A 19,236-nucleotide genomic window follows, 5' to 3' on the forward strand; every position below is an offset into this window, starting at 1 on the left:
ATATGATAGTTACTTATTTACCTTAACTATGAGGAAGGTGTAGATGTCCTCTAGACTTACAAGTTGTCTGTTGAGTCAGTTCTGTAGAAGCCGAGAAGAGCGTATCTCATTCTCGAAATGGTTTAGTGTCCCCAACTTCCCCCCTCATGGCCGATGCATCGACTTCTGAATAAAAACATAATTCCCAATAGCTTCATTTCTGAAATGGTATCGACTGGGGAACCGTTTTTAGAGTTGTCTATTCGATATCCCCCCCTCTCTAATTTCGTGCTAGTCCTCCGATCTATAGGTATAGATTACATGATGCAGGGCCCATCTCCACTACAAGGATAATGGTTCATCTTGATACGGCGGCTGATATCCCTCAGCAAAGTGATGATGTCCAACCACCAGTAAAAAAAAGGTGCAGAAGAGAGGGTGCTAAATGGACTCGATCCGGCTGTCTAACTTGTAAGAGACGACGGAAGCGATGCGACGAGGCTAAACCTAGGTATTTACTACTCCCTCTTGTCTTTTTGCTGCGGACGCGAGAGCATCGACTGATATGCCCCAACAGCTGTCAAAGCTGTATCAGACTAGGGCTAAGCTGCGAAGGCTATGGCTCAATATGGGCAAAGCCTCTGGGTCCAGCCGCGCAGGTTTTCAAGCAGACAGAAGCGCCTAAGCGCCACAGATCCAGTCTGTCGCCTACGCTATCAGTCAGTTCGCTTCCGTCGTCCCTAGGACAGGCATTTTCAACACATCGCTGTGTGTTGTCCCCTCCGTCATCTGAGCAAAGCTTTGTCAGCCAGTCCTCCCCATTACCAGACCGTGATGACCCCGACAAAGTGGACGGATACGTCCGTGATCTGGTTCCATGTGACCAGCTCGTCGTGGGATCTCCCAGTCCATCTCGAATTATAAGTCACCTGTCCGATCTCGACACACATTATCTCCAGTACCACATGGAACGGGGATCAAAGCTTCTAGCTAATTTAGAAATCGATGAAAACCCCTTACGGTCGTTGATTATCCCTAGGGCACTTTCATCGCCGCTGATAATGAAAGCACTATGCGCCGTATCAGCCATTCACTTCTCTAATCGCGCACACTATAGTTGGTGCGCGGAAAATGAGGGCGCCAATTACTACATTGACACAATGCGGACTTTGCGATCAACCCTAGCAAAAGCTCCTGGCGGGTCCTTCCCTGATGATGCGATCCTTACCGTTGCTCTTCTCTGCAAGTACGAGATCGTACGAGGAAGTGTCCAACAATGGGCTGTTCACCTCGATGCTCTAGAAAGATTGGTCATTTCCCGCGGTGGATTCGACAACCTGGATCAAGAAACCGCCGAGTTTATCCGTGGGCTGTACGGAACCCCGTCTTCCATCTTTCCTAGAAACAAGTCTAACACAACCACAGATTCGTCTACGTAAACAACGTAGCCAGAATAACCAACCGAAGAAAGATCGGGAACTCCATCCCCAGTGTAGAAAGCCTCGGCACCCGAAAATTAGACATCTACATCGGATACACAGAAGAGATACTCAAGCTCTGCGCGCGAATCGCAGACCTACCACTCCTAAGCTCTGACTTTGTCGCCTTGGGCCTAGAAATAAACACAATGTACGAAGATTCTCACATCCTCCTCACCCACCCACCCACCCACCCACACGCACACACACACACACACAGAGAGAGAGAGAGAGAGAGAGAGAGAGAAAGGCCAGAGTCTAGAGCTAACCATGACATCCAGAGACACCCTCCTCCGCAACTGGACCACCACTGAAACCAAGCACACAATCCCCAAAGGCATGACCGCAGCAACCATTTCCCGCCTCCACATGGTTGCAGACTGCTTCCGCGACGCCGCATATATCTACCTTCACTCCATCCTCGCCCGCATAACCCAGGACATTATCATCATCATCGAGCCGCCCTCCCCCAGTACCCGCCCACCCTGGAACAACCTCATATCTCTCCCCAAAGCCGCAGCCGTCCAGCGCCTCCTCCAAAGAATCCACACCTGCTCGATAGACGATAATTGCGAGTACTCGGCGCTAACCTTCCCGCTGTTCATCGCGGGCTGTGAAAGCGAAACCCAGTCCGACAGGAGCCTCGTCTTTCAGGTTCTCACGACGCTGGAAGTAAACTTTGGGATTCGGAATGTGCAAAGAGTCAAGGAGTTATTAGGGATCCTTTGGCGGGGGGGGAAGTCGCACTGGTTAGATGTTTTAGAGGAGTTGCAGTGGGATTTAATTCTCGCTTGATTTTTTTTTTTTTTTTTCTTCTTCTTCTTGTATATTTTGAACATACATGCATATACATATACACATATGTATGTGTGTATCATTGTATAGCCATACGTTTGATGGGACCCAATCTACCGGATTTGGTGGGGGATGTATATATAAATACACACACACACACACAAATACATACATACATACGCTGGCTTATCCTGACAATAACTATGTGGATACACGGTTGAAATTCTAGATTATTATTTCATCAAAAAGAAATACTATTGTGTGAGTTTACAAAAGACCGTGATAACTTCGAGGGGTATATTTGTTCGAATACTACATACCATTCTGCAACACAACGACGACAGCAACAAAAATAATAATTGCGACGCTCAGTTCAACATAACGGTAAGAATAAAACCATGCCCGGGGGGTATTGAAAGTGCTGACCGACTCCAATTTTTTTCGTTCGAAAATACTCAACTCAAACCCATGTTGATTTCATCGCCTAATCCCATTTCCCTCTCGGCTCTCTCCGTTCCTCCAGTAGCTCGTGTACCCCACCGATCCAAGTGATCCTGAGAATCGGAGATCTCCTTTTCCCTCATGCTGAAGCTGTCGCTTGCCGTGGCGCTTGCATGCATACTGCCTTCTCGACATATGCTGGTACCGTGGCTGCCGCTTCCTGATAAACCGGAGAGCCTTCGAGAGCACGGGATGCTAATCGGCTTGGTGTCATTCTTCCCCGGCGAGTTAAAACTAGTAGCAGAGGTTACTTTCCCAAGATCTTCGGAGACATTATTGGTGGAGGCTGGTGGTGCAGAGGAGGTACTGCTAATTTTGTCGCTTACACTCTTCGAACCCCCGAACCAATGTCGTCTCCGTGTCTTGGAGAAGGTGGACGGGGCGAGACTCTCGGAATCGGCATCGACTGTTGAACTGTCGGCCCTGCCTTGTTCCTGGTTCATCTTTTCTTCAACTTCCTGCGCCAGTGCCAGTGTTAAACCGGACGGGGCTTCCACGGGGGCGCCATCGGCTGTGATTTCGACCAGTTCGGCATCACGACACCATTTCCTGCGGCGAGTATAACGATCCCAACCATCCTGGCCGCGACGACCGTCGTTCCACTAAAAGTACCAATCAGATTTAAAAAAAAAAAAAATACGGGGAGATGACGAGGCTGCTTATGCAGAGCTAGAAGCGTACCTTATTATCGTAGTAAATCCAACCCCCACCATCAGCGGCCTTTGCATCGGATTTTGCATCATCAGCACCTTCAATATGCCACTCGCTACCCTCAACCCATCGCCACTTTGCATTTCCGCTTTGAACTTCAGGTAGTTCAAAATCACTTTTCGACGGAACCTGATTTAGATGTTCATCGGTCCACCCAGCGCGTTCAGAGGGGAATAAGGAATATGTCCAACCGAGTCCAAGCCAACGGCGTTGGTTCTCATAAAGAATAAAGGTAAAACGAACGCCGGAGGAGTCTCCGCGGCGTCTAGTGGCAACATTGGCTGCGTGACCATGACTTTGCATAATATGCACCTTGCTTGCATTCAAAGAAAAGGACAGGCCCGTTATAATAGAGCATATGCGGCGTATCGTAAGTGATCTCCAGAGAATAACACGACATACCCTGGCTGATTGGGAGTGGTATGTAAGGATGATGGTGCCGATAACCATAATGACACGGCGAGTAGTGATTAGGTATACAGGGGGAAGCGTCAGGGCAATCCATATAGGAGTAACAAAGAGGATTCGAAAGAATAGAGTAGTAAGCGCTGGCCGCGTGGTCGCGGAGGTAGCCGTCCTTTGGGTTGACAAGAAATCTGTAAGTTCCACGAGTGGCTCCAAAAGAATATTACACCGTGTAGTAAATGTCCTCATTGCCTCCACGATCTCATCAAGACTCTCATGGTGATGAGAAGAACCGTCTGACGAAGCTGATTGATTGTGTTTCTCTGTCGAGAAAGCCCTAGTCGATAAAGGCGAGTAACGTCTCCAGTACATTCCCAGGATGAGCCCGATCACCACCAAGGGCGGCCCAGCCCGGAGAATAATAGCATCACCGTATAGTACCACCGCCCAGAACCCCGCTACCAGGAGGAAGCTCTGCCAGGAGTCGCCGGTTGTCCATGTCAGCAAACCAACGAGGGTATTTAGCGGCAAAATGAACGGGTATGAGTAGGCAAGAGCTCGCGTGACCGGCGGAGGAGTAGCAACTAGTAGAGGGGACTTGCGATGTACGATGATGCTAGAACGCTGTCGGGAGGTCAGAGAGGATCCCGAGATGGTAGTGGGCGAAAATGCAGCGACCGTCAGAGGCTGAGAATCAGCATGGTCGTTTGGGAGCGTTGCGGGGGCCATGGAATCTATCCACGGGATATCTTCTATCCAAGCCTGAGTATCAGCATCGTGCCATGAAGGTCACTGACACCACCACACGGGGAGTGAGTGATGTTTAGCCAGGGATGCAGTGATGGTAAGCTATGCATATCCACCCATCAATCAGGCACATACCGAGTGCTGCCATCCAACAGAGACGTCATATACAACCAACAAGGGCATCGCGGGCGGTGAAGCGCGAAGAGGAAGGCAGGAGGAGGAGGGGGAGGGGAAAAAGAAGAAGATTCAAAGAAAATCACCGACTAGAATGAGGGTAGAGGAAGGCAGCTCAGCCTGCCGGGGGTGGAGGAAGAATGAACTCGGACCCGCGGTGCGAGTGAAGCTTTTTTTGGGGTGCTTCGGGGCATGTGATTTTATTTGGGGAGTGCGAATTGCCGAGATATGTAGACAATAGATGTGCAACTAGGAGTTTACATGGGGAGAAAATGATGATAGGAATAATATGAGTAAAGTGAAAGATAATTTAGAAGAGTATAAGCATACAAAAATAACATACTTTCTAGGATAGACTCAGGGTCATCCTGATTGATATCAATTGTCTTGTTGCAGTGTTTCCCAACCAGGTACTGTACGCGCCAAACTGCTGCCACCGCCAAAAATTAATCCCGTGCTCCGAATTTTTTTTCCCTAAGGCTTCATATCTGCTCCGGCTGTTTCCATCGCCATCCACTGGACATTTACACCACTCAACATTCGCCATTCGGCCCTGAATATATCCCTCTTTGTTTTGGGCTCCTTCTTATCTCCTCTGGAGCTCAGTTCACTTTCTTTTTTTTTCTCTTTCTCCCCCCCCTCCTTTTACCGCGTCGCCTTTTCGGGTCACGTCTTTCGCTGCTTCATTATGGTACGTTGAATCCTGTCCCCCGGTAAACTATGACATTCTCGTTTCTTTATTTCTTTCCTATTCATTCAAGTCATCTTATGCGCAAGTAACTAATTATCGCAATCGTTGTTAATTAACAGGCACACCGCATTGTCACCCAAGTCGTCGTCACTGGCGCACGAGTCTTCGGCCGCGCCTTCGCTGAAGCCTACAAACAGGCCTCCGCGGCATCTAAATACCAGGGGAAAAATGGCCAAAAGGGCTCTGGAGGTGCTTTCGCTACTTCGGGCCTGACTCTGGATGAAGCGTGCAAGATTCTCAACGTCAAGCCCCCTCAGAACGGCGAGGCAAACCTCGAACAGGTGATGGAGCGATTCAAGAAATTGTTTGACCTCAACGACCCCCAAAAGGGCGGCAGTTTCTACCTGCAGAGCAAGATTCTGCGCGCGCGCGAGAGGATAGAGATGGAGGTCCGAACAGCCGAGCGAGACGCCGCCCAGGAAAAGGAGCTAAAGGATGGTTGGAAACCCAAGGTGTACAAGGACCGGTGATTTGCCTCTCTCCCTTCCTCTGAGTGGAATCCGAGATTGAATAGGTCCTCCTCGGCTTCTTTGGAAAAGGCACGCACCTTGATTCTGCCCCGGGCTCGGAGCTGCGCGCATCACAACGAAAGACCGACACCATTGTTTTCTTTTCCCCTCTCGATTTTTGCGGCATAGCATGGCGTTTCTGGTGACTCGAGCATTTTGGATCGGAGAAAACCCTAGACTTTCACTATTTTACCTCTTCTTTGGAGAAGCTCCCCGGTAATACTGGTTATAACGGTTGAATCAACCTAACTCAAAAAGTGACCATGCCGAAATCGGCGTTTCTCTAGTTCCATCTTCTTTCAGCGGTGCCTTCCTTTCAAAGTTTTTCGCTTGTCGGCCCTGCGTGATCCTTGACTTCACACTGTATATTATCCCCAGGGGCTGAACGCAAAACCGAGAAGATGAGGCTGCCGGAAGAAGACGGACAGATGTGGAGATGCTTGATCCTCTTGTACCTCTTTTATTGACATCTTTCTGCTTCTATCCCGATCTATTCTCCACTCTTATGTTCTCCTGTACCATAAATAAGCACTTGCGTTCAACGATGAGTTGCTTTCTTACCCTGGATACCCCCTGCCTCAGGGGATCCACCTCATGTTTAGTATAAATGCAATATCCCGCATAGATGTATATTCACAACCCAAGACCCGGTCTGAATTCTTTACTGCCCCAAGACATCACCTGTTAGCTAGCATGTATGCACAGCGAGATTCAATTCCGTCCGTATGATTTGATTCTCTGAGAATCAGAACCCCCCCTTTTTTTCTCCCAAAACAAACCCGTCCTATCCTATCCTAGCCTCTCCAAGCAAACGCATATAGCGCTCCCTTGATGAGAAAGGTGGGAAAAGAGAAGATTTGCGGCACGAACAAAGAGACGCTAAGGCGCCCCAATGACTGTGCCAATTCAATTCGATTCTGTCATCTAACTCATAAAGGTATTTGTGTAATGTTTGTTGACCGATATCGATACCGATACCGATATAGTAGTGTCAACGAGGTATAAACAAACCTCTGGCTGTCTGGCTGTCTGGCTGTCTGTCTGTCTGTCTGTCTGTCTAGATTTAGATGCTGCGAAAAAAAAAAATACCAACATCAACGTCAACATCAGCGTCGGCATCAGGGATCGTCGCGGGGTTTCCAAGAGATTACTAAATCCAGTTAAGCGCCTGTGGATTTGAATTTGTCGTCAGCGAATCTATGCATGATGAAGGAGAGGAATTCCCAGGTTTTAATGTGTTAGGGAAGAGGAAGAGGAAGAAGAAGAAGAAGAAGAAGAAGAAGACCAACCCAATCCCGTCATCGTCCTGAGCATATGCTAGCCATTTGAAGCTGTCACGTCACTGTCTAGGATCCAGTACTCCTGTGCTCCGTCAAATGCCTAAGGAAAGTAATAGGATATGAACCATTGCAAGACAACTCGCTCCCATGCAGAATCCGGACGTCATAACAAAAGGGTATCTGATGCAAAGATAAACAATACATGTGTACGGCTTGGGGGAAAAAAAGAAAGGAAAGAATGAGAGAGAAAGAGAAAGAGAACATCATGCCACATATTAACATGTTGAGAGCTCTCGCGGGTGAAATTTGCTACGTTCGACAGGGACTTCTTAGCTTTTGCTAGCGTTACTCAACCCCTTCTCCCGCATGGTTAGATCCTTGTCCATTTCAGACTGGGTACTGTAGCCGCCGAGTTCAAGGGCTTGTTTATTGCTGATAGAAGTCGGGATGGACGCGATGTCTGGACGCAGTTGTTTCAAACGAGACGCGCGATCTTTCGAGGCATGTTTCTTTCTTTGTATCTTCGTCAACTTTTCTTTAGATTCCCGGGACGATTGCGGAGACGGTGCTGATGGTTTAACTGGGACCGTTGGAGGGGGAGGTGGGGGGACAGACTCCTTTGGCGGAGGACTCTGAGGAGGTGGTGGAGGCGAAGGAGATTGGCGATACTGGGCAAATCTAGGATTGTTGTCGAAGACATCACGTAGTTGCCATCGACACTCAGTGTATTCATCGTAGTTTGCAGCAATAATGGCTCCAAGGATGCTGTCATGATTTCTACCTGAAATGGACATCGACAGCATCCGATTTTTAAGAAGTCGATATGCCTCTGAAAATGACTTGAAAATCAAAGCAATTTCCCGAGTTCCACCAGATATATCATTATCAGGATTGTTTGGGTCCTCTATAGAAAGACGGGCGTTGTTGTTTTCTTTGTAAACCTTATAGACTCGCTACACGTTCGTCAGCCTGGTTGGATCTAAGGAGAGCAGATTGCAGGTTGATTAACTGACCTTGTTGAAATAACCTGGGGGAGCCAAGCGAATCCCAACACTTTCATAGTCGAAATTGTTTCCATAAAACTCGAAGAAGTCCATAAGAATGCCGCCCAGATTTGGCGAAAGATTGCTATGAGGCATGTGTTGAAGAAGACTGGTGACAAGACAGGTTATAGAAAACCCACCCAAGCCACCTGTTGGAACCTCATTTAGGCCCCGAAGGAGGAGGAACTGTTTGATTACCGATACAATAACAGGCATCGCCGGATATTCTGACTTCCACTGTTGGAATGTATTGTTTGCAATAAGCCCGCTGTCATTGTCAAACGATAGATCCACCTTGAGCCCGGTCAATTTATCAACAAATTTCAAAATCGGAACTCGAGCATGAGCAATAGTTTCTATTGAGCCGGGGACAGCAATATTCAGGTTCTTAACGAAGGCCGAAAAAGCATAAATCTGCCCTTTCCTCTCTCCAAATGTTTTGATACCGTTGCGCATGAAGTTGGTAGAAAGGAGCACAAGGTCGATATCAGCAGTCGGAAGATATAATCCAGAAGCGAATGAGCCGAAAGGGCGGAGTTGCACACTATAGTACCGATTTTGAAAAGCAGTCTGGAGCCTAGACACTGTATCTGAACGCACGATTTGCTCATACTGCAAGGGTTTTACCCATTGATAGAAATTCAAAATCTCGTTATGCAGCCTTTTGCACTCATTAGCGGACGTACGCAAAACGACCCAAGATATTGCTATACATACCTTGTCCCCAGATGTAAAGTAGGCTGCATGTGGCTTAACCACGGAGTCCCTGATTCGGATGGGCGTAGCTTCCATTCATCAATGATTGCGGCATCGCAGTAGAACTTGCTAATTGGTTTTCCGCTCAGTTTAGCAGGCCCCTTAATCTCATCGTCGTATGTTCTCTTCCGATTGCCAAGCGCAGGATCATTTCCTTGCAGATGGCGTCTCGGTCCTGTAGGTGCATTCTCGGGTGGTCTCTGCTGTTCCTCCTCCTCGTCAACAAGGCCAGCAAGGGAAATAAAGTCTTCGTTCGATACAACGGCATCCGTTTGGGCGGGTTGTGCGCTCGCAGCAATGCGCGCTTTCCGAATCAGTTTGACCACATCCACTCTTCCGGCCCGAGTCTCGTCTGGTGGTGGTAGAGCAGTGTACGGGTCTGGATTAGACCATTTTGGCGTGGGCTTTGGGGGGACGATGGGCTCTGGGGTAGGCACGTCATCGTTTTCCAGGGCGCGTTTCTTGCGAGGACGTGAATCTTCTTCTCCATCCGAGGACACATCCATATCGGCTTCTTCGCTATCGCTAAGGTTCTCGATCGGTGCAAACTTCATTGCCGGCTTTTCATCCCCCGTCCCAGATCCGACGAGCAACTCTGGGGTTACTTCTCTCCTCGTTCTTAAGAGGGGCCGTTCCGACGTGGCAGGGCGCATGTACCGAAATGTAAATTCATGTTTGGGATGATGCGATGAGCGTTGATGACCCCCTCGAAACTCGTACGCCGGGGGCGGCATGATGAGATATTGTAGGCTAAGTGGTGGATAATCCTAGGGACGAGTGAGGTGTACCATACGATAAAGGAAGATTGCTCAGGAAACGGATGACGAGTTGAGGATGGTTACGGGTATATGTAGATGCGGCGCGCGTTTTTCCTACTTTTTTTTGGGCAGAAAAAAAAATCGGGAGGTCTTTTTAGGAAGGCGGTAAATCCAGCTTCGCGCACCACATGTATATAGAAATCATCGCATTCATCTTCCAACACTTCAGAGGAGGGGGCAATAGAGGCAAATTATGGGTATATTCACCTTTTGCTTCATGAAACCACCAGTGATATTGTCTGTGACGACAGCATCAAGCCCCAACTAACCTTCTTCGCCCTTCTTCTGCTGTTTCTAGACTTTCATACCAGCTTCTAACTGTTCAATCAAGGGCATTTCCGCTGCCATTTCCGCAAAACTACATCTTCCTGTGGCCCAATCTAGCCAATCCTCGGCCTTTGTGCCACGTTTGGAATGAAAAAGGCCAACACTAACATCAATGATTAGAGGTCTTTTCTTACAATGCCAGAACACTGATGCTCCGCAGCGGCTGCAAAACTCGCGAAAGATATTCGGAGTGCGTCATAAGTAAGTGGGGAGTTTGCTGCAGTCAGGATATTTGATTTCGGGATAAATGCCCATGACTGAATGGGAAATCCACTGGCTAGGCGACATGTCCGGCAAGCGCAAGTTCCAGCCATATATTTGGTGCGGTTATCTTGCAGCCACCACTTTATATCTTCTTTATTTTCTGCGGCCTCTGGGCCCGAATGGTACGGGATTATGAGATCTGGCCAGGGCGACCATGCCTCAGTGGATGTAGAGTCCGGCGGAGTAATATACAGTTCAATGCCTCCACAGTGGCATTGGGCAAGAAGCTGGCGGGAATCCTCCGTTGCCATGTTGCAGTTTGTTTGTTCGACGGTGTCTTGCGCATCGTTTGAACCGGAGATAAGAAAACCAGGGAGAAAAGATGTTAGCCCACCATCCCAGGTATCGCCAACTCCCCAGTGGCGTGCATTCTTGGTCTGAGGCGGGGTATCCACCAGCCCTGATGCGACGAAGTATTGCCCCGTTTGTTTGGAGTATGCGAACGATTGACATCCACAGGTTTCACAAAAGTAGCGGCTGACCCCATCCGACTGATATTCCTCGAGGCTGTCAAGGCTTCGAGGCTCCCCTTGAAGGAGGTAATAAGCAGTACAGAGCTGCCCAGAGACTGCCTGACATGTAGCGCAGTGACCAAGGTTCAGGATATGGTCATTATTGGATGAATCCAGTTGCACCAGCTGAGTGGCTCTCCCACATAAGCCGGAAACGGGAAGTGCCATCTTGTCTTTGATGTCTGATTAACCGGACTTTTCTTAACAAGTACGTATAGCTTCAAACGCCCTCTTTTAGTCGTCATAGAATGTAGAACGTCGAACAGTTTCAAGCTAGGATTAAATCTCGTTAGAGACACTTACTCAGATACTCCTTGCACAAACCCAAACATCATCAATGCGTACTGCGACGGCGTCCAGGGAAAAGCAAAGCCGATCTACTTGCAGAAATCTGCTCATATGGAAGCCGGGTGGAGTGGCAGTACTCCGTACAACCGTCTATTCGTGACTCGAACGGGTATAAATAGCGGGTAAATCAACCCCGCCTTGGGCTTCCTCTCTCTCTCTCTCTCTCTCTCTCTCTCTCTCTCTCTCTCTTTTTCTCAACACACAATCTCAGCCTTCTCTTAAGAAAGTTGTCTGTCAATCTCAAAACAACCACAAGCAAAATCTTCGTGTTTTCAAAAACCACCACTCACTACATTCTCAAAATGGGTACGTAGTTAGGTTCCTTCTTACCCTCTCTGTGCCTTTTATCTACCTGGCGGGGGGTCCAATTGGCGGGGTGTTTAACCCTTCCTGGAGGCCTTTGGAGGTCGAATCGAACCACCACACCAACCTTAGTTTCTTCGTATTTTCTTTTTGTCTTTGCGCGGACGATAAAACTTATAGTTGGAGAGATTTTCTTGCTGACAATGAGCTGTAATAGCTGACCACGGATGCTCCTGCGGTGCTTCTTGCCAGTGCCCTGCCGGCTCCTGCCAGTGCCCGGTAACTATGATTTCCTTGCTGAGTTTCCGCTTGTCACATTCTACTATAATATGCTAATACATCCCCGCCGTGATAATAGAAGAAATAAATTACTTTCAGTATCCCGACGCGCTCCAGCGAGTGCAATAGAACAAGTCTTGATGATGGTTATTGATTGGTACTGGGGGTTGGATGGTATCTTGTACTATATGACAGATCCCTAGCACCAAATCTCACTCGGGAGGCTACACTTAATCTTGGTTTCCTTTGTAATTCAAGTTTCTTAATATCCTGAATCGAGGATTTGCGTAATTATTAGGGTAAGATCGACTTTGAGCCCAACAAAAGCAGATGCATGCTAATCTCCATATTATGTACTACTCCGTACTAGCTACCTAATTGTCTCAAGGTACATACAGAGAATGGGTCACGGACCCATTCATACTCTCCTGTTTACGGTCTCATAGCGACAAACTTTTCTCTGCAGCAAGTCAACGTATGATAGCCTTTCAAACGGCCGAATACGGAGGGATCCTGTGCGTGCGCGCGTGAGAGAGGGAGGGCGAAGAGCCAAACATGTCTTCGGACTAACTAGTTACTGGGTTTATTTGCGCTTACCAACGTAATTTCCGTAACCCAATTAGACGTACAGCTCCGATCCTCCTCCTCCGGCCTCTCCCCTTCGTGCGGTTGGCGCGCATGAAGTCCCATTCCCAGTCCAGTGTTTATACCACGTTGGTCATGATCGCTACGGTAGGTGACGGTCTGAGATATTTATACTTTGTTGAGCAACTCGGGTTAGTTGCTAAGGGCAGCATTGCAGGGAAAGAGGTAGGGTATGCTGCGAACTATAGCTCTTGGCTATAGAAGCCTCTTCCCTGGAGGTGTGGGTTGGGCCGCATAGTGTTTCCTCGCTATAACCAGGATTGCGAGCACCAAGGGCTGCAGATCCACGTTGACTTGCGCTGAGATGGAATGGAATCTCAAGAGAGGGGTTACGACGAAAGCGACGTGGTGTCCTGTTCCCCGGTTCAACTTCCTGGTCACCTAGGGCATTGGTTAGCCAATGACTCCCCTGGTAGGAAGACAGGTAGCGTCGATGGATGAGATAAGATGTTGCAGATGCTAGCGCGTATACAAGACTCCATTATGATGCAACCACAAGGGGACTAGTTGGAGTTAACTGAGGAGCTCATCTTCTGACTTGCCTTTGCCCTGATCTGACTTCTAACAGGCGTTGCTTGGAGTATTTGCCCCCTCGGGATATCGTGGACAAAGAAGAACCACACAGCATTTGCGCTCTTACTGCTAGCCTCGTTCTGTAACTTTGCCCTGTACTCCATCAGTGAAGTAATATGCTGCTGCTCTCAAACGTGGCATGACAATGATACGATGCTATTTCCTTTCGGCATTTCTCTCTGGAAGCAGACCTAGATAGAACCCTCAGAGAAGACACGATCTTCTCTGTCGTACTCGAATAGAAGAAGGAATATCAATCATGTTATCCGTATAGTAGAAACAAGCCCCAGTACCCACCTAGGTAGTAGTAGTAGGTTACTTACCTGGTAGGCGTAAGTTTCAACGCATTGGGCGCATCACTTTCCCCCTCTTCGCTCCCCACACACACCAAAACCACGAAATCAACCAACAAATCTGGCGTCCTCCACACCCCTCTGCTGCCTCCCAACAGCCTCCAAATAGAGAGGAGGAAGAAAGAAACAAAGAGCAGAAAAAAAAAAAACGTCATCAGACACATGAAATGGTTTAAGTTTCAATACGACTCCGATCAACATCTCAGAGCCTAAAAGAAAACAAACCCGGAAGTGAAATCCCTCATATCTACTCTCCCAGTCAATCAATCAATGAAAACAGGTGGGTATGGTACTGGTATGCAAGAAAGAAGCACCTACCTGCCCGGCACTGGGTCTCTTCTCTCCCCTCTTCTCACCTATGCATATACCATACGTGGTTGATTGGAAGAGGGGACACCATACCATGTACACCTGAATAGTAGTAGTAGTAGTAGTATACATACCTAGGTAGGTAGATACGTACGCATCCCAGCAAAGCAGAAAGAACCCAAGGGTATAAAGACCCCCCTTCTTCGCCTTTCCTTCTCCTGCTCTGTTCCAAGCTACAATTCACTCTCTCCCACCAAACACACACATATACAACATAACCACCACTCCTCGGGTTCTATACCACACCACCATCCAAACCTATCATCATCATCATCATCATGTCTCCCTGCGCCTGCAACTGCTGCTCCGGTGAATGCAAGGGCTGCTCTTGCGATAGCTGCAAGGTACGTACTACAAGACACCTACCTACCTACCTACCTCCCTAGTGTCTTCATTGGGTTCTTGCCCTCTATTCAACTCGAAGAAGAAGAAGAAGAAGAAGAAGAAGAAGAAGAAGAAGAAGAAGAAGAAGAAGAAGAAGAATATAATAGCTAACATGACTTCCAGCACTAAATCCTAGCTACCTAGTAGCAACTACTTACTACCCAAGTAGAGCAGCAAGCAAGCATGCTACCCTCAACTCCCACCAACCCCGAGGTCAACTCACCTCACCACCACATCCGTCGCTGAAGATGAAGGACTTCTTTCTTTCTCTGGATATCTGCATCGGCGCTCTCGAGGTTGATTGGGATTGCCTTTTTGTTCTGATTGTTGGTTGGGTATAACTCGGTAGTTAACTGTGTTTGAATTAGTTAATACTGGCATGTATGTGTTGAATTGAAGGGGTATCTCGTGATGTACTTAGTAAGCAAAGGGGGGTTATTACCCTATATTAAGGCCTTAGGCAAGCACACAACCCCCCAACAGACACACATATCAATATATCTGATCACCTGCTTCCATTAAGCTACCCCTAGGATCATTATATATCTGATAATTAAGAGTCTTATATTTGCTTAAAGCACGTGAATCTATACTGATAATCCCTACTAAAACTTACTAATTATTAAAATACTAATGACCCCTACTAAACTTACTAATTAGTAAAATACTGAGCGCAATACCTCCAACTATTAATAATAAAGATAATGCAGTGAGGCTTACTAAGTAAGAAGACTAGCTAATATAGTAATTCTTGTTTAAAGCATGGGCAAGAGATAACAATCTATAGGAAATAATAGAAGGTAGTAAGAGTTATTTATAATAACCTACTAGATTAATTAGGGATAGTAAAGAAACTCTACTAGTAAATAGTACTAGGAGTTCTATAGTATTATTATAAGACTTTAACTCTGAAGTAGTACTCTATAAAATAGAAATAAATAAGTATAACTATTAGGTTATAGAACTTAAAAAACTAAAAAATTAGGTCTAATATATTATTTTCCTAAAGATCTATTACTTCTACTGCAAACTAATAGAAACCCTAGAGGAGTAGTATCTCAAACTAAAAGAATATATAATAGTTAATTAGAAATAAATTTAAAATATAGCCTATAATACTTATATAAAGGTAATCTAACTTTTAAAAGGTAATTTAGTTAGTTAGTTAAATAACTAGGAATTTACTATTTAACAGGTAATTAAAGCAAACTTTAGAGTTATAATATTATTACTAGACTAAATGGAAGACTTTCTAAATATAATATATTATCTAGCTTTATTCTAGACTATATCCTATTAATTAGACTATAAGAAGGAGATACTAGTAGGAATATTATTATTTTATACTATAATAAATAACTTCCGTGATACTATTAATATATTCCTATAGTAGTATAGTAAGACTAGTAGAGGAGCTTTTAAACTAATATTTACTATTAAAGATATAATAAATATAACTAGTAATAAAGAAATATCCCTACTATAGGATAAGAGAATAAAATATAAGTATAAATATAATAGTATAGAAAAAATAGACTCTAAAAGAAGTACTTCTAAAGACTTATATTAGTTATATAATATATATTCTTAAAGATATAAATAAATATAATATTTTTATTTATTCCTGAAAAAGGTACCTAAGAACTTTAAGAAAAGGAGTATAATAAGAAAGCTAGTTAATATATAACTTAAGATAAATAAGGCTCTAGCTAAAAAGGTAGTAAAGAAGTGAGAATAAAATAAATAAGACTTAGAATAACTAGAAGAAAGAAGTAACTAAGGAGTAGGTTAAATAAAAGATAGGAATAGAGATAAAGTTAAAGCTTTATTTAATACCTAATTTAAAATTATACTATATTTATTATAATACTTTATTATTCTTAATTTAAGATTATTAATTTATATATTTAATAATTTATATTAATTTAAGTAATATATAGAATTAATATAAGATAATTATATATAAATAGGAGACTTAAAAGTACTTATTATAGGATATAGAGATATTAGTATATAGGTTATAATTTAAAGAGATAAAGATATAAAATATAGTTATATAATCTTTAAGGATATAGCTTATTATAAAAAAATAGTATATAATCTAGTATTACTTATATTATTAAACTAAATAGATATCTATTTTAAGAATAATCCTAATTTTAACCTACTTTATATATCTAAAGGTATAGTAGTAGCCTATCTTAATAAGAAATATAGCTAATTTATAATAGAATATAATAATAAATTATATAGTATAACAGGCTAGGTAATATTTTAAATTATTACTAGTATTAGAGATATAAAATAATAGTATTTATACTTTAGATATCCAGGACTATAAGTATTAGATTACCTAATTAAGAATATTAAGGGGATAAAGATTAGAGGACCTATTATAGTAGAATATGATGCCTGTAGTATAGTAAAAATAAAGTAAAGAATTAACTAAAAGAACTATATTACTGTAGAAGGATTAGGTTTATAGTTAGTAATTAATTTTTATAACTTTAAAATAGGGATAGATAATTATCAAGCCCTATTATTAATTATAGATAGATAGTTAGGTTTTATATAGGATTACTATCTCTTAGACTAATATATAGAGATAATTAAAAATATCCTGCTTAACCTATTTACTTTTCTAGAGAGGTAATATGATATTAAACCCTAAGTAATTAAGTCAGATAGCAAGATAAAGGGATGGTTAGAAGACTTTATATAATCTAAAGGAGCAAGACTTAATTACTCTACTCTATATATACTAGCCTAAAATAGAGGTATAGAGTACTTAGGGGGTATAATAAAAAAGAAGGCATATATAATAAGATAGGAAGTAAAACTATCTATATTTCTATAGCCTAAATACATCTATATAGTAGTATATTTATATAATTAAATATCTAAATATTAGGTAGGATAGAAAATACTAATTAATTAATTCTATATCTATATTATCTACCAAGATAGAGTAGTAGTAGAATACAAGAAACCCTAAAAAACTTATCTAAAGATATATAGTTATAAGGTATTTATAATAATTAAACTATAAGTAATTATAATAGTAAAGTATAGAAAGTAGTTCAACCTAAGAATATTTATAGGATATATAGTAGGATATAAATCTACTAATATCTATTAAATATAGAATCTAAGGAAGGAAAGGAAGATTATTTATATAAGGAATATTATATTTAATAAGGAAGAATTTTTCTTAGAAGATAGAGATATATTTATCTAAATAATAAAGGATGACTTCCTGATAATTAAAATTAATAAATTTAAATAAATAATTAAGAATATTAAAATTAAAACCTATATTCTAATCTAGGGAGTATTAAATATAGATTACCCTATAATAAGAAATATTCTAGAAGGCAATTTTAACTTGCTTAATTATCTAGTTCAAATATCAAGATTAGTACTTAAAGCTGTAGATAAGGATAAGGATACTAATATAAATAAGTAAATAGCCTATCTAATACTACTAGGTAGTAGCCTAGAATAGTTAGCAGTAATGTTAGCAGGTGCTTACTAACATAAGATAGCTAAAATTAAAGAAGAAATCAAGCCAAATAGAAGTTACTAAATTGTATGGAAATTAGCATTTATAGTAGGGAGGTTAATATAATTAACTTAATAAGATAGAATACTAGCCTCCAAGGTAGAAATATAAAGATAGAATAGGTAACTAGAGAATCTAATTAGGACCTACCTAGATTAGCTACCAACCTTTCTAAAGATATACTACCAAGTCAAAAACTACCTACTATTTAAAGAATTTATAAAGGTAGAGTAGGACTACCTAGCTAGCTATGAAATAATAAAAACATAAGTAGAGGTAGATAAACCTAAGCATGTGAAAGTGCTGGAATGTAAATAAGTATATATATATAAAAGTAATCAAGGTAGTAACCTAACTAAATGTAAAGCACGCCTAGTAGTAAGAGGAGATTAATAAGAGAATTTAATAAAGGACCTGTATATTATAACTCTAGTAGTAAGATTCCTCTAAACCTTCCTGGCGGTAGCTGTCACGGCGTAGCCGTGTACCTATCTGGTTAGATTCTGCCCTAACTGTCTGCCTCTACTCCTGTATTTAAGCCATATTGCCCCTAATCCTGTTATAGCTCTTCAAGCTATGTCCTTATCCTGACCTAACCCCTACCTGTTGTACCTGTATACAGATAGCCTGAATATACACCCTGCTATTAGCTACACCTACTACCTACCTGCTCCCTATAACATTACATAGCTCCTACCCCAGGTATGGCTACTACTAGCATGTTAAAACAACTTAAACTACCCCTAATTATAGATTTAGTTAAGGAATTTATAAGCTATATTATTAATAATCTTATTACCTAGATTATTTACCTTAGATCTTATAATAAATATACTAATTCCCTAAAGAAGGAGATTCATGCCTTCTAAAATTAAGTTAATAAAGCTAGTCTAGAGCTAGTTAAGAAGGAGGGAGTAGTATTATACTAGAAGGAAGAACTAGAAGTAATCTAATAAAAATTAATTAAGTTTAAGTATATATTTACTATACTATAGGTTATTACTATCTTTATTATACTTACTCTTACTACTACCCCTATCCTTACTAAATATACTTCCCTTATTAAAGCTATAGTAGCTAATATAATAAAAGTATCTATACCTATTTTTACTAGCCCTCCTTCTAATACCTATCTTAGTAAGAAACTCCCTAATTTATAAGAATTTAATAGTATTTATTCTAATCTTTACTACTTTATATAATAAATCTATAGTAAAATAAATACTAACCTAGACTATTTTCTAGCTATTAAAGCCTAACTAACCTATATAGCAGGATATCTAACTAGAAAGGCTTATAAACTAATCCTACTTAAGATAAGATTTAATATCCCCTAGTTCCTAGATTATTCTAACCTACTTAACTATTTA

The 19,236-nt window shown here is 42.7% G+C and overlaps 7 protein-coding genes across 7 annotated transcripts; 4 read left to right on the forward strand and 3 right to left on the reverse strand.

The window, feature by feature from the left end:
* Nucleotides 1-208: 208 nt before the first annotated feature.
* Nucleotides 209-2,435, forward strand: P175DRAFT_0461557 (Zn(II)2Cys6 transcription factor). The gene is made up of 4 exons (XM_040894763.1): nucleotides 209-490; nucleotides 557-1,351; nucleotides 1,405-1,608; nucleotides 1,739-2,435. Exons 1-4 carry the CDS (start codon nucleotides 333-335, stop codon nucleotides 2,250-2,252), a joined length of 1,671 nt encoding a protein of 556 aa, XP_040750543.1. The 5' UTR covers nucleotides 209-332; the 3' UTR covers nucleotides 2,253-2,435.
* A 439-nt stretch (nucleotides 2,436-2,874) lies between these two features.
* P175DRAFT_0502667 (PEX28-32 family peroxisomal membrane protein) lies at nucleotides 2,875-4,936 on the reverse strand. The gene is made up of 4 exons (XM_040897441.1): nucleotides 4,752-4,936; nucleotides 3,435-4,621; nucleotides 3,080-3,355; nucleotides 2,875-2,987 (listed from the first exon to the last, which is right to left on the reverse strand). The coding sequence occupies exons 2-4, from the start codon at nucleotides 4,596-4,598 to the stop codon at nucleotides 2,982-2,984; spliced, it is 1,446 nt and encodes a 481-aa protein (XP_040750544.1). The 5' UTR covers nucleotides 4,599-4,621; nucleotides 4,752-4,936; the 3' UTR covers nucleotides 2,875-2,981.
* Nucleotides 4,652-6,011, forward strand: P175DRAFT_0533573 (import motor complex subunit PAM16; the record flags this gene model as incomplete). The annotated part of the gene is made up of 2 exons (XM_040900070.1): nucleotides 4,652-4,681; nucleotides 5,601-6,011. 2 exons carry the CDS (start codon nucleotides 4,652-4,654, stop codon nucleotides 6,009-6,011), a joined length of 441 nt encoding a protein of 146 aa, XP_040750545.1.
* A 1,648-nt stretch (nucleotides 6,012-7,659) lies between these two features.
* On the reverse strand, nucleotides 7,660-9,863 carry P175DRAFT_0441046 (putative topoisomerase family protein TRF4; the record flags this gene model as incomplete). Its single annotated transcript, XM_040894056.1, has 3 exons — nucleotides 7,660-8,283; nucleotides 8,344-9,034; nucleotides 9,091-9,863. 3 exons carry the CDS (start codon nucleotides 9,861-9,863, stop codon nucleotides 7,660-7,662), a joined length of 2,088 nt encoding a protein of 695 aa, XP_040750546.1.
* A 196-nt stretch (nucleotides 9,864-10,059) lies between these two features.
* On the reverse strand, nucleotides 10,060-11,461 carry P175DRAFT_0502671 (uncharacterized protein). Its single transcript, XM_040897442.1, has one exon. It carries the CDS (start codon nucleotides 11,216-11,218, stop codon nucleotides 10,391-10,393), a length of 828 nt encoding a protein of 275 aa, XP_040750547.1. The 5' UTR covers nucleotides 11,219-11,461; the 3' UTR covers nucleotides 10,060-10,390.
* Nucleotides 11,462-11,596: 135 nt separating this feature from the next.
* Nucleotides 11,597-12,128, forward strand: P175DRAFT_0461569 (uncharacterized protein; the record flags this gene model as incomplete). Its single annotated transcript, XM_040894764.1, has 2 exons — nucleotides 11,597-11,980; nucleotides 12,060-12,128. A coding segment is annotated over one exon (319 nt), but the record flags the coding sequence as incomplete, so codon positions are not given.
* A 281-nt stretch (nucleotides 12,129-12,409) lies between these two features.
* Nucleotides 12,410-13,259, forward strand: P175DRAFT_0502672 (uncharacterized protein). Its single transcript, XM_040897443.1, has one exon. The coding sequence runs from the start codon at nucleotides 12,659-12,661 to the stop codon at nucleotides 12,824-12,826; it is 168 nt and encodes a 55-aa protein (XP_040750549.1). The 5' UTR covers nucleotides 12,410-12,658; the 3' UTR covers nucleotides 12,827-13,259.
* Nucleotides 13,260-19,236: the final 5,977 nt, after the last annotated feature.

The sequence above is a fragment of the Aspergillus ochraceoroseus genome (assembly GCF_002846915.1).
Source record: "Aspergillus ochraceoroseus IBT 24754 chromosome Unknown P175scaffold_6, whole genome shotgun sequence".
NCBI lineage: Eukaryota > Fungi > Ascomycota > Eurotiomycetes > Eurotiales > Aspergillaceae > Aspergillus > Aspergillus ochraceoroseus.